At 44.7% G+C, this 13793-nt stretch overlaps 1 protein-coding gene across 6 annotated transcripts in view; it reads left to right on the top strand.

The window, feature by feature from the left end:
- Positions 1-13793, top strand: part of SNX25 (sorting nexin 25) — a 134096-nt gene that overhangs the window by 32533 nt on the left and 87770 nt on the right. For all 6 annotated transcript variants that reach the window (XR_012904267.1, XM_075930320.1, XM_075930319.1 and 3 more), the window contains exon 4: positions 11396-11568. Coding sequence is in view for 5 of the 6 variants with exons in the window: in XM_075930320.1 (XP_075786435.1) it covers positions 11396-11568 (173 nt within the window). In the remaining variant the exon portion in view is untranslated. The remainder of the gene's footprint in view (positions 1-11395; positions 11569-13793) is intronic.

A 13793-nucleotide genomic window follows, 5' to 3' on the forward strand; every position in this document is an offset into this window, starting at 1 on the left:
AAAAGGCCATTACTTATTCCTATGGAAACTTTTATGTCCCTTCATCCCACTTCCTATGTAAACAAACAAAAAATGCTATCTTATCTTCAGAATCTTTAAATTTGTCTCAAATTGTAGTTCTGCTTCCCCATCAGAAGGCTTTCTAATCTTCACTGTGTGAGTTTTCCAGTCAGCCACTACAAGTTAGATACTGGGTTCTCAGGCTTGCCAAGTCTAAGCATTCAAAGATGCGTGAGTTTGGTGCCCCCCAAATAACAATTTTTAAATTTGACTTATTCAGTATTTTTAACCTTTTAGGATTAAGTTTTCAAACTTTTCTCAATCACCACAAAGGCTAGAAATACACACATATGTAAAATGTGTGTTTGTATATATATTTTAGTGAAAATGGATTTTCACATAATCAAATAATGTCAGGAGCTGGGGCTTAAAGACAAACACCTGGTATTGCAAGATACAGGCAGTCCCCTGGTTACGTACAAGATAGGGACTGTAGGTTTGTTCTTAAGTTGAATCTGTATGTAAGTCGGAACTGGCGTCCAGATTCAGCCGCTGCTGAAACTGATCAGTTTCAACAGCGGCTGAATCTGGACGCCAGTTCTGACTTACATACAGATTCAACTTAAGAACCCCAGGCAACCCCAAGTCAGCTGCTGCTGAAACTGATCAGCGGCTGATTCCAGGAAGCCCGGGGCAGGGGCTTCCTGTAGTCAGCCACTGGTCAGTTTCAGCAGCGGCTGACTTGGGGACGCCTGGGGCAGAGCAGCTGGGGTGCTGCTGGGTTGGTCTAGTAGCGCCGCCGCTCCTTGGCGCTACTGGACCAACCCAGCAGCACCTAAGCTGCTCTGCCCCAGGCGTCCTGATTCAGCCACTGCTGAAACTGACCAGCAGTGGCTGAATCAGGACGCCTGGGGTAGAGCAGCTGGGGTGCTGCCGGGTTGGTCCAGTAGTGCTCAGAGCGGCGCTACGGGACCAACCGACAGCGCCCCAGCTGCTGTACCACAGGCGTCCGGAGCAAAGCCGTGGAGCACGGGGGCAGCGGGACAGCCCAGACGCGCAGTGGCTGTCCTGCTGCCCTCGGGCTCCGCGGCTTTGCTCTCCTTTGCTCCCCGTCCCCCTGGTCTGCAGACCAGGGGGACGGGGAGCAAAGCGACGGAACACGTGGGCTGCGGACAGCCCAGACGCGTCTGGCCTGGCCGCTGGCCGCGTGCTCCACAGCTTTGCTCTGCTTTGCTCCCCGTCCCCCTGGTTTGCAGACCAGGGGGACGGGGAGCAAAGTGGCGGAACACGCGGGCAGCGGACAGCCCAGACGCGTCTGGGCTGTCCGCTGCCCGCGTGTTCTGCCGCTTTGCTTCCTCTCCCTGGTCTGCTGGAGACCAGGGAGAGGGAGGGCCCCGTTCGTAACTGCGGATCCGACATAAGTCGGATCCGCGTAATTCGGGGACTGCCTGTACATGATATCTCCCGTCATCTGAAGAAGTGGACTGTGCCCACAAAAGCTCATGATACCATCTACATGTTTTGTTAGTCTATAAAGCGCTACCAGACCATTGTCTTAGGTGAAATTAGTTTTATTAAAACTAATAAAAGAAAGTTCTTCTTCACACAGTGTGTAGTCAAGGTGTGGAACTCCTTGCCAGAGGAGGCTGTGAAGGCTAGGACTATAACAGAGTTTAAAGAGAAGCTAGATAATTTCATGGAGGTTAGGTCCATAAAAGGCTATTAGCCAGGTGATAAAATGGTGTCCCTGGCCTCTGTTTGTCAGAGGCTGGAGAAGGATGGCAGGAGATAAATCGCTTGATCATTGTCTTCGGTCCACCCTCTCCAGGGCACCTGGTGCTGGCCACTGTCAGCAGACAGGCTACTGGGCTAGATGGACCTTTGGTCTGACCCAGTACGGCCGTTCTTATGTTCTTATGAAAACCGTCTATTTAGCACTCTCTCCTAGGAGCTTAAACACTACAGTCCAGCTGCCCAGCCCCTTCAGTTAGCATGGACCACTCAGTCTTCTCTGCTATAGATTAAAAAACCTTCTCCCAGAACTAAAGCACTGTGGATGCTCTGATGTTGTAAATAAACTCCTCAAGAGCACATGGTAGGCATAATCCATAATTCATGCCCTCAGTCTTTGCACAGAATTTGAAAACACTATTATTGTTCTCTGCTTGATAGTGCAAGAAATACACAGATCTATTAAAAAAAACCCTTCCATGAATTTCTCTGCCTCACCTTCCTCACCATTCTGATGCATTCTTTGAGCAGGGTCAGAGTCTTTTAGGGCATCCAAGCTCCCTCTCCAGCATTGCATGACTTATCTTCTCAGCCATGCAGTCCCTTTCTCCTTAGACCATTTTGCTTTCTCTGACCTTGGTTGGTTTCACAGCTAACCTAGGTCCCCCTTGCTATGAAAGCATCCCTGTACCTTCACATCTCCTACCGAAAACAACTGTGTGGCTCTGTGGGCATGTTTACACAGCAAAGAAAAACCTGCACTGGGCCATGCTAGCCAACTTGGGCTTATGGAGTTTGGGCTGTGGGGCTGTTCCATTACTGCCTAGACTTTGGGGCTCTGGAACCCTGTGCACTGTTCTAGAACTTGGAAGTCTACACAGCAGTGAAACAGACTCAAGCCCTACAAGCATGAGTTGTCTGGCACAGGCCAGCCCAGGGTTTTTCTTTGCTGTGTAGACATACCATGGAGCCTTTCTAGTTTTTTTAAAGGCCAACTAGCATCAGTACCTTGATGTCTTTGTTTTGCATTTGGGGATTTTCCACTCCCTCTCCTTTACCAGGTCCTTGCAGATAGGTAGGAAAAAATAGTTCTTTTAGGCTTCCCTTTTGCCAAGGTGGTTCTATCTGAATAGGCAGTCATTGAATTCAAATGATGTGCCACTGTGTCTGGTGTGAGAGAGACATGACACAGCCATTATTAGCAAAGGTCTAAATTTCTTGTATAAAGAAGTATGCAGTGATAAAGCAGTTTTCATAGGAACAACTTTATAATTTCAATTAGAATACAATTGTGCAGACAGATTCCCCAAAGTATCACAGGGTTCCAGAATAGAAAAGATTGGGAATCTTTGTGACAGATAATAGTCCAGTACTAGAGGATTGTGGTAGATTGCTAAAAAACTAGTGTTGTGAGTTTGAGGTTTATAATTATATGTTCATTAATTGGATAAAAATTGTAATAGCTCCCTGCAGCAAAGGTTTTTTTATCATTTTAACAGCAAAGTACACCTGGGGGTAAGGTTGCTAAGCATCCTGTACGTCCTGATCTACACATATTAAAAGATACTCTGCAATTATGCATAATCATCTTTTTTTTTAAATGTAGTGTTTTCCCCATTTCAGTACTCTTAAAGCATTGAGAGAACTGGTGGATCTGTAGCAACAGGAATACAGATAATAGTGGTGGTTACTAATCTTACTAATCTTTCTTCTAAAGGTTATATTTACTAATATTTCACTCATTTTGGGATAACCAAAGAAAAAGCCCTTGCTTTCTCCTAAGTAGTTAAACTGTTTTGTATCCGCACCAAACTGAATGCATGTTTAAAGAACTTGTAAGATGGAAATATGTCTGAAATGAAACTCATGAATGGTTGATCAATGCTGGTTTCACTTCACAAGGACATAAAAAGTAATGATGCATGCTGTGCAAACTACAAATGTTGCAAGTACTATATGTATTAAATTGCTTTCAAGTCAACTGCATCTTGATATATCAGGATATGTAACTGTCACTAAAATCTGAATTGTTAACCACGGCACAAATGTTGTCACTTATCATTGTTTCTCTGTGTGATATAGAGCAGATTAAATAATGTGTGGGATTAAAAGGCTTGTGCGGTATCCTATTTTAGAACCCACTCAGTAAAATTTGAGTTTATATTTCAGTTCATTGAACCACTGTTTTCAAAATTTATGGCTAGTCAGCTAAGTTTTCAAAAACATTGTGCACAAACATCTCTGTGTGAACTTGGTTAGGAATTTTTAAAGATCAGTTTGGTCTATATGTTTGGAAAATCCAATCATGTAGTCATAATAGATACTTTTGTGTTCAGAAATTGAGACAACACAAGTGACGTAACATCTTTTGCTGGACTAACTTCTGTTGGTGAGAGAGAGAAGCTTTAGAGATAACATCCCAAAACTCTTTCAGGTCTGAGAATTGTACTCACTGTCACAGCTAAATACAAGATAGAACAAATTGTTTACTGTAAGTAAATTATTTCCAAGGGCTGTCTGAAGTGAAGTAGACAGTCATGGTGATGTGATGGTTTTTGTCTTTTTATAATTTTCCTGTGAGTACAGTTAGTCTCCTGTGTTGAGTTGTCATTTAAACATTTAGTCCACTGGATGCAGTACACTATATGCTGTTATAAGCATGTGTAGAACCCAGGGATCTTAAAGTGTGTTGTGGGAGTTGAGTAGATTAGAGGTCTGTCTTGTACAAGTGAACCTAAGTGGGATGTTGGAAAAAGTTTAAGGGAAGTAGTTTATACAGCTACAGAAGTCAATGATGAAAAAATTTAGTTGCACTGTGCATGTGTGTGTGCATCCTGCAGTTAAGTTTTCCGTTTTCCCTAATGGTTACTGCAGAATAAATAGTGCTATCCTTTACTTTGTGCCAGCATTGTTGCAAATGAAGGAAAATGGCCTCAGATAACTTTCTTGATAATTGGTATTTGCTGCCTAAAATCATAAGTTAAATCAGATCTTCTTGGTGCCTTCCCAAAGTGTCTCACAAATCTTATGGAAGAGGTGCATAAAGGACCCCAAATTTGTGCTATGGGACCAACTGCCACTGTACAGTGGTGAGAGTTCTATCCATCATTGCATGCATGCTCTTTTCTACATTATTTCATTGGTAAATTGGAGTGAGGGGAAGCATGGTTAACATGGGATTCTGTTTGCTAGGCAGATTCACTAGGCTTACGCTGATTCACTGTGTTTTCCTACAGGCTTTACTCAATACTTTGTAATGAGAGAGGCAGAAATGGAAACCCTCAGTTAATCAGTCCTCTTGCCATGAGATGAACTGTTCAATATATTTTAAGAAATCCTACAAAGTATGCACTGGAGCTGTTTAAAAGAACAAGTCCAGATGTACTTGCCACTTTGAAGAAGGATAGTATCATATGAAAAGGTAGTGACTGCCAAAAAATAGGAGCATTCTTCAGGTTGATAGACTTATGGAAAAGTTTGCTGCTTTGCCACCTGAAGTTTGGAGGATGATCAAAGCCAGCATCATTGTCCACATGACCGTTGGTGAATTGGTGCACCTTTAACTGAGGTTTTCTTTTCCCTGACTGCTTTCAATCACCCCCTTATCTCTGCTGGCCCTGTTGGAACAAGTCACTGGCACTGATGTACAGAGACTTGCATAAGACTCCGGCAGAAAGAGATTCTGAAGATTTGTCCCTTACACTTATGCAAAATGACTGTGGGTACCTTGACGGATTTCCCTTTCACTCTTTAGAGACACCTTGAGATTATGGCCAGGGTACCTGCTGGAGGAAGAGTCTCCTCTTCTGGAGACCCATGTTGGGTTGAACATTGGAGAGAGCCTATCTCATCAGGTGCATGCCATAGTATATGTAACCTTCACAAACAGCAACACACTGGATGCATTAGGAAAGTAAGGGCCAAATATTTACCAACTGGTGTATTCTATCTGTTTCTCTGATAGACCAGTCTTGACCATGTGCCAGTAAACTCCTGGAACTGCTCCAACTCAGCTAAGATGAATTTATTGGCTGATATTGTAATTCCACCCAGACTTGTAAGAGATAAAAATGCAGACTAGACTATACAACTGCTTCCTCAGAAAGGATGTAACTATAGGAATAGTTAATGCTCCAGAGAGTCTAGGAATGTAGGCTGCAGTCCCGAACAGGGATGGGGCTCCTGTGGAGACAATACTGACCATGGATGGAATGGTGAGAGAAAGGGTATGTCTACACTACCCTCCTAGTTTGAACTAGGAGGGTAATGTAGGCATACCGCACTTGCAAATGAAGCCTGGGATCTGAATTTCCCGGGCTTCATTTGCATAAGCGGGGCTCTGCCATTTTTAAATCCCCGCTCGTTTGAACCCTGTGCCGCGTGGCTACACGCGGCACGAACTACCTAGTTTGTGCCGCGTGTAGCCGTGCGGCACAGGGTTCGAACGAGCGGGGATTTAAAAATGGCGGAGCCCCGCTTATGAAAGTGAAGCCGGGAAAATTCAAATCCCGGGCTTCATTTGCAAGTGCGGTATTCCTACATTACCCCGCTACTTCGAACTAGCGGGGTAGTGTAGACATACCCAAAGGCAAATTTAATCGCAATCTAGTGGAGTCAAAGTGCACTGTTGATCTGTGCATTTCAGTCTTTATTTGAATTGTGAAAGTATGCACAGGCATAAGTCACTGCATAGACATTGCTTAAGGAAAGTGGGTGAGACCTCTGCTAGTAGTATCTGAAGCTACAGGCTAAAGTTCTCAGAGTGTTTTTGCACATTTGTCTTCAGGGCCAGAAGATCAGGGTCTTGCCCAACTACTAATACAATTTCTGTTAAAAAAAAGAAAGTAGAGTTGGCCAGTTTTAGATTAATCTATTCTATATTTTGAAGAGTGAGTTTGTTTGAGGATTTGTTTGTGCAAAATAAAGCCATGCTTCATGATTAGCTACAGATACCAAATTTTGCATAAACAATTCTGCCACTTAAATTAGCTGAATGCACTAATTTTTTCACTGGAATATGCTGGATGAAAGGTTTAAATAATTATTTTTGTTTTTCATCGGGAAAATGTCATGATTATTGTGATTAGCATTCATAAAAATATTTGCTAACAAAATTAAAACTTGAGTCACCTATTCAACTGTCATTTTAGTGCAAAGAAAATGTTTACTGTTACAAATCACAGAAGAAGGTGGTTTTGGGGAGAGAACCTCACCATGATATACCAGGGAATGGTCTGAAGTTGGTTAGGCTTTGTTACCCATATGATCTCTTACTAATTAAAAGATCCATCTTTGCAGTTTTTCCTCTTCCCCCATTTTCCTTTGTGTATCCTCTTCCTCACATTTTAAATTTGATAAAACTGCTTCAGCATCATGCACTTTTGATTGTTTCTCCTTAGCCAAAACTCCACTCTGTGCTGGTGTCTGACATTTCTCAACAGTGAGCCTCTGCAGTACTGACTCTGGCACCAAATCACTCCCTACTCATTCGGCATATGCTATGAAATGACCTAATGTTACTGTGCTCAACTTTTATGCATATGCACATAGTATGAAACTCTCTTCAGTGCGGCTAACCTCCTGGTCACATTAGCAGAGGCCCCAAAGATCCACCCTGTCTCAAAGGTACACGGCTGTCTTGTACTCCCATTAGTCACCATTTTTAAACCTTCCATGAGGGATTCTTTAACTTTGGTCCAATCACTGAGTTTTGCACTCATCTGGCTTTGGATGTCCCATGTTTTGGAATTGTAGTCTCCATACTGAACTGCATGTCTGTGACATGTTTCTTCTTATTAAAGGTACATGACATTTACAAATTTATGACTGGTTGAGAGAAATATATGAGAAGTCAGTAAGTTACAACATTTCATCCTAATTCAATTGTTTTGATGAAGTGGCTGGTATGTAGAGTTCAGTGAAATTGTTCATTGCTATGTCACAGATCCTACATTGAATAGTTTATTCTGTAGCTGAGTTCAGATCATTACTGATTCTCTACAAATGTTCTCTCAATGTTGTTTTTATTATTTCTTCTGAGGCATAAGGTTTAATATATGAAAGAGCATTCCATTGTCAGCAGAATGTTCTTTTATAATGAATTTAGGAACATAGGAATTGCCATACCTCTACAGAGCAGTGCTCCATGTAGTCCAATGTCCTGCAGCGAGGTGTGTGCTTTCCCTCTGGTAGACTGGCTACGCTGCTATTTTTAGTTCACCTGAGGCAGCATAGGTAACAGTTTGGGCTATATACAGTCTGATATATAGCCAGGAGTTCTGGGTGGGTTTATACTCTGAGCTGCTCCCCATGCTCCCCTGGGCTGCATTGCTATAGTCTATATGAGCTGGGAACCACCCTCCCTGTTATAGTCTACAGGAAATGCTTTAAAATCGGCCAGTACTAATTGCTTCAGAGGAAGATGCAAGAAACCTTTTACTGGGAAACTAGAAGACTTACCCAGAATTGCCTGGGTCAGGGCTGAGGGGGAACACAGGCCTCCTGCCAGCATTCCCTGGGCCCGGCCAGGGGGGAGATGACGTGTGGGAGGGAGGAGGCACATAAGCCAGTTGGCTTAGCAGTGCTTGGGGTGGGGTGGGCTGTGGCTCCTGTGATGGGGGCTGGGACAGCGCTGCCCAGCCCCAGTCATGCTCGTGGGATGAGGGACCATGGCAGTGGGGCTGGGACCGAGGCCAGGGGGAGGGAAGGATTTGGGGGAGGGGGTTACCTGGTCTGGTGGCAAGCAAGATGGGGAGTCCAGTCCTCAGCTGGCCACTTCTTTGATGGCATGACTGCCTCTAGTGGTCACTCTGCAGTATAGCTGTCTCCCATGCTCACTACCCCAGTGGTGAGTGTGAGTATAGTGTCCCTCAGGCCCCTCCCTTTCCATATTATGGAAAACAATCAAATTCCAGACACGTCCTGTTTTCCTGGCACCACCAAGCCTTGACCTTGCTTTAGGTTAGGGTAAGAGGAAGCTGCATGCCAAATTTGGTGGCCTTAGCTCTTACCTTTTAGGAGAAGTTCTTGAACAGACTCTCAGACAAATCTCTAAAATATATATCTATATATAGATTATGGAATAAGCTGCCTATAGGGGAAATTTCATCTTAAGTCTCATTCGTAAAATCTTTGGTTTAGACCATGAATCTTGAGAATTTATGCCATATTAAAATAGAAATGATCCTGTGTATTGTAATTGTGGATGTTCTCTGTCTTTCCATGTTTAAATTGTACTATGCTTTAGGGTTCAATGATATCTAGTGGCAATGCATTTCACAGAAGAACCATGCACCTTCATCTTTTTGTTAATTTTAAAATTTGCCTTTCAATGTTGTTTCTCCTTATTCTGGTATTATAAGAGAGGATAAATAGGAATCCCTGTTTACCTTCTCAGTACCTTTCAATAATGTGTTATACCTCTACCATGTTCTACTTTCACTTCTCAGATGGAAGTTTCCCCATGACTAATTTGCATTCCCTGTTTCTCGATTGAGTCCATTCTGTTTCTGCTAACATTTTAAGATAAAGTACTTAGAACTACAGTTTTGCAGATACGGGTTTTCCATTGGTTTATTTAACATTTTTGAGTATTTTCTATCACATTATTCATACACCTCTCTCTTGCTTGTTTATTATTTTTTCCACTAGTGAATATCATCTGCTGATGTTGAAAATTCTCAGTCAGTCATCTAGATATTCAGGGGTTCTTTGTCTGGAGGATTCACTTGACCTTTCCTTGTTTGTTGTTCTGTAAGGGGTATGTCTACACTACAACGTTATTTCAAAATATCTAATTTTGAAATAGTTATTTCGAAATAAGATATTTTTGAAATAACACATCTACACACAAAATGCATTTCGAAATAGCATTTGGCTATTTCGAAATAGCACATCCACACTGAGTGGACACTGAATCGTGTTTAAGGCCAGCCGGAATCAGTTCTAGCAGGGCATCAGGTCAGGAGTCACTTTGTGTGGCTGCTGCCCAAGGCTATCTGAGGCCTGTGCTTAAAGGGACACTTCCCCCCCCCCCCCCACCCCAGACAGCCGATTCTCGGGTTTCCCTGCTTGCTTTCCTACCTCCATGAGGGACAGCAAAGCATTTTGTCTCTGCGTGCTCTGGTTGCCCTCACTCGGGACACCATAGCACTCTGCAACATGGAGCCAGAGCTGCCCCTGGGTACTCTGGTGCTTCTCGTGAAGGTGTTGCTGCGAGCCTGGCTGCACTTTCTGCAGGCTGCCATCTGGGAGGTCCATCAGGAGACTGTCAGTATCCAGGAGGCCCTGCAGGAGAGCGTCCACCCTGAGGAGCAGTAAGAGCCTCCCTGGTCTGCCCCACTGGAGGCTTGTGCCTCATTCCTCCCTCACATCCTTCCACTTACCTCTCCTTAACCCCCGTTCCTGATGTCAAAAAAAATACACATAATTTCATGAACACAAACTCTCTTTATTTAACAAAATGGGAGGCGAGGGAATGAAACTCTGGTGAGACTGGGGAAAGGAGGTGGGAGGAGAGAGGGTGGGAGAGGGGAGGGGGAAACCTGGGAGGAGGGAGCTGGAAGGGGGAAGAAGGGGGAGGGGAAGCTCAGGGCATAGACATAGGAAAAGTCAGACCAAAGAGGCTGGCAATTTTCTGAGTGACAGTGAAGTAGCTGATCACAGATGAGGAAGATCACATCTGTTCCACATTTTTTGTCACAGCTTGATCCATTTCTCAATCCAGCAATAATTTTCAGTCCCCTGCTTAAATAGTCATACAATTATAGTACAAGCCTACTAGAGGTTGGACCTCCCTTAGCTGGCACCCTCTGGACCTAACTGGTCCCGAACAGGGGGATTTGCCAAATGAGGGGGGGGGGTCTTTCCCAGCATGGCCCATGCTGCCCCCAGCTAGGACTCCATCTGAGACCAGCTGCTGCCTGCCCAGATGTGTCTCCCCAGGCTGGAGCTCTGTGGGGGCCAGGCTGGGACTCCACAGCTGTTGAGGCTGCCGGGACTCTGCAGCTTCCGGGGCTCCATGGCTGATATGGCTGCCAGGGCTCTGTGGCTGCTGCCAGCCCCTTCTACCGCCTGGCAGCAGGAGCCAAAACTCCCTGCTCTGCCACCCACCTGTTCCTGGCTGAATCACACCCCTCCCCTCAGTCCTGTGGCCTGACCTCCTTATACCTGGACTCTGTGATCCAGGAGCATCTGGGGTCTTGCCGAATCACGGATGTTGCCAGACCAGAGAGTCCCAATTAAAGGAGGAACAACCTGTAGTTAGTCTGCAATACAAGGGTCTTTTGGCATCTCAATACTTTGCCTTCTCAATTTTTTGGAAAAAAAGAATGTCAACAGGAGCAAGTAGAAAACAATCATTTTTTTTATTCAACCTTCCACCTCGGGGCTTGCTCTGAACTATAATAGCTTATTCTATATTGCTATGGTTTAAAAATATTGTATTTCTATTTGTACAGGGATAGAGAAAAGACAGGGCAATGGATTGAAATGGGGCAAATATAGGTTTGTCTTAATATAATAATTAAAAGTAAACAATAGACGAAGTATAGTTTCTGTTTAAAATTTTTCTTTGCTGAATACTGTTATGTTGCTGATATTTTGAATAATGGTGACTAAAGATGTGTTGCAATTTCTGCTGAAATTCTTGTACTCTTTTTAATAGGCAGGAAGAGCAGCCAAGGCCATTTTTACTCCACCCTTGCTTAAGGAACTCTGACGAAGAAGTAAGATTCCTGCAATCATGTTCTCAAATTCTGGTGTATTGTCTCCTGCCCTCAAAGGATGCCCAGTCTCTCAGCTTGCGCATAGTCCTTGCAGACATACTTGCAACAAAAGGTAGATTATAGATCAGAAGATAATTAACTAATAAGCTACTATATTACTAATGATGACAAACCATTTAATATACTTATATTGATATCACATTTTAAGTTCTAAAATTAAACTCCTGTCACAACCTGCACATATAGTTAGTTTCTTTTAGACCAGGGGTAGGGAACCGTTTTTGGGTTGGGAGCCGCTGACCCACAAACCCCCCCCCCAAAGACAAAAAAATGTTGCCCCTGTCTGAGGAGGAGGAAGACTCCCCACATTCTCCTGACACACCAGAGCCATGGGGGGCCCAGCCTAGTATATTTTGTATGCTCCAGCCCCATGGTGGGACAGTGGAGGAGCTGGAGTGCCAGCATGGGCTCCCTGAGCCTTGGGGACCACATCCAGCCTTCAGGCCTGAAGTTCCCCACCCTTGTATTAGACATACATGAGTCACTTGAAAATTCATAGCATCAGCTAATTAAGGCTAAGACACTGACCTCTCTGGCACTGATTTAGCAGGACACTGCTTTAGGTATTTAAGCATAATGGGACTACTTACCTGCTCAAAATTAAACACATGCTTAAGTGCTTGTCTGAACCAGGGTGCAAATGCTCAGCTCCTTGCAGCGTACAGCCATTTCATCCTCTTATTTTGTCCTAGAGGAAACCAAACTTTCAGCGCTCTGTATAGGAGTGACTCCCTGGAGAGCATTTGACTGGTCCTGGGCTTTTATAAGTAGAATTCTATGCTAATGGTGTGAACATGACCAAAGTTTGACCCTTTGCCCCCAAAAAAGCTATCCATTTAATTACTGAGAATTTTAGTTGTATTTATAAAGAACACTTTTAATTGGATTATGAAATTATTAATCACTCTGTCCATTTTTGAATTTGGAGTTGGAGACAGTTTTTGATATTGCAAAGTCCCAGGTAATCCTCAGATAGTTCATTTTTATTCATAATTCTGCTCTTCATAGACTCTAATGTGTAACATTCTCTGCAATGCACATCAAGAAGAGCAGAAACAGGTACTTGGAATGTTGCAGTTTAGGTTCAGCTGCTTTAACATGTATGTACTTTTTAATAATCTGAATTTCCAGTTTCTTCGATCCCATTGACAGTTTACAGCTTGTCCCTTTTAAGAATGGCCATTTGAACTCTGTTCTCTCCGCATATGGTTACCATATTTTCTGAACCAAAATTAGGGATACAATACCTATACCCTTTGACCTCTGTTTACAATGCCCCCAACTCTTGGGGTCAAGAAGGACACATGACCAGAAGTAAAAGTAACCCCCTTTATGAACTTTTCCTACCATCCTCCTACCCATAGGAGATGAGTTTGGCCCCCACCAAACCCTCTCCTTTGGTGTCTGCCTTTCTGCTTCACCCCCAGAATCCCCTGGCACCTGCACCTTCCCTTACCCCTGCACCCTTCTGGTGCTTCCTCCTTCCTTCACTGCCCTTGCCCCCTTGCCCTCTTTCTCCCTGATGTTCATCCCCTCACCACCCTCTGCCCCAGTTCCTCTCATGTCCCTCTGTGCCCTCACACAGGACTTGATCCATTCCCACCTTCCTCATTCCCACCCCTTCTTTCAAGCCTTCTCTCAGCACCTCTCCCTCCCCTTGCTTCCTCTTATCTCCAGTGCCCTTCCCCTCTCCTCTCCCAGCATCACCCTGTCCCCTCCCACCTCCACTGACACCTCCCCTCCCTCCTCCTGCCCTTTTCCTCATTGTCTCCACTTGGCCCCCTGGCATTTGTCTCTCCTCTACCCTGTCCCCTTGGTGCCTTCTCCTTTCTTCTCTTGCCCTGCCCCTCTCCCCTCAGCACAAGCCTCTTCCTCTCCCATCCTCCTTCCCACTAGTTCTCTCTGAGCCCCTCCCCCATCTTTTGCCTTCTAGTTTGCAGAGCTGGAGTCTCTGGTCAGGCCCCAGAAGTCCCCTCAGCCCTAGCCCCAGCTGCTTCCAAGGCAGGACTGCTTGCCGGGCCTGGAGCTAGGCCGCCCGCAGTGCTAATGTTAGTGCTACATTCCAGTCCCCACACCAACTTTGGCTCCCATTGGGAGGAGCGCCCACCCTCCCAGATCTGGCTTGCGGAACGTGGCAGAGTGAGTGGATCTGTGCACTGCCACTCCCCTAGCAGAGTGGGAAGGTGTGGGGAGAGAAAGGGCCATGCACAGAGCGCACCGGCAGAGCCCAAACATACCCCGCTCTGCAGCGCTCCAGCCGAACTCCACGCAGTCCCT

This window comes from Pelodiscus sinensis, chromosome 5, assembly GCF_049634645.1.
Source record: "Pelodiscus sinensis isolate JC-2024 chromosome 5, ASM4963464v1, whole genome shotgun sequence".
Taxonomy (NCBI): domain Eukaryota; kingdom Metazoa; phylum Chordata; order Testudines; family Trionychidae; genus Pelodiscus; species Pelodiscus sinensis.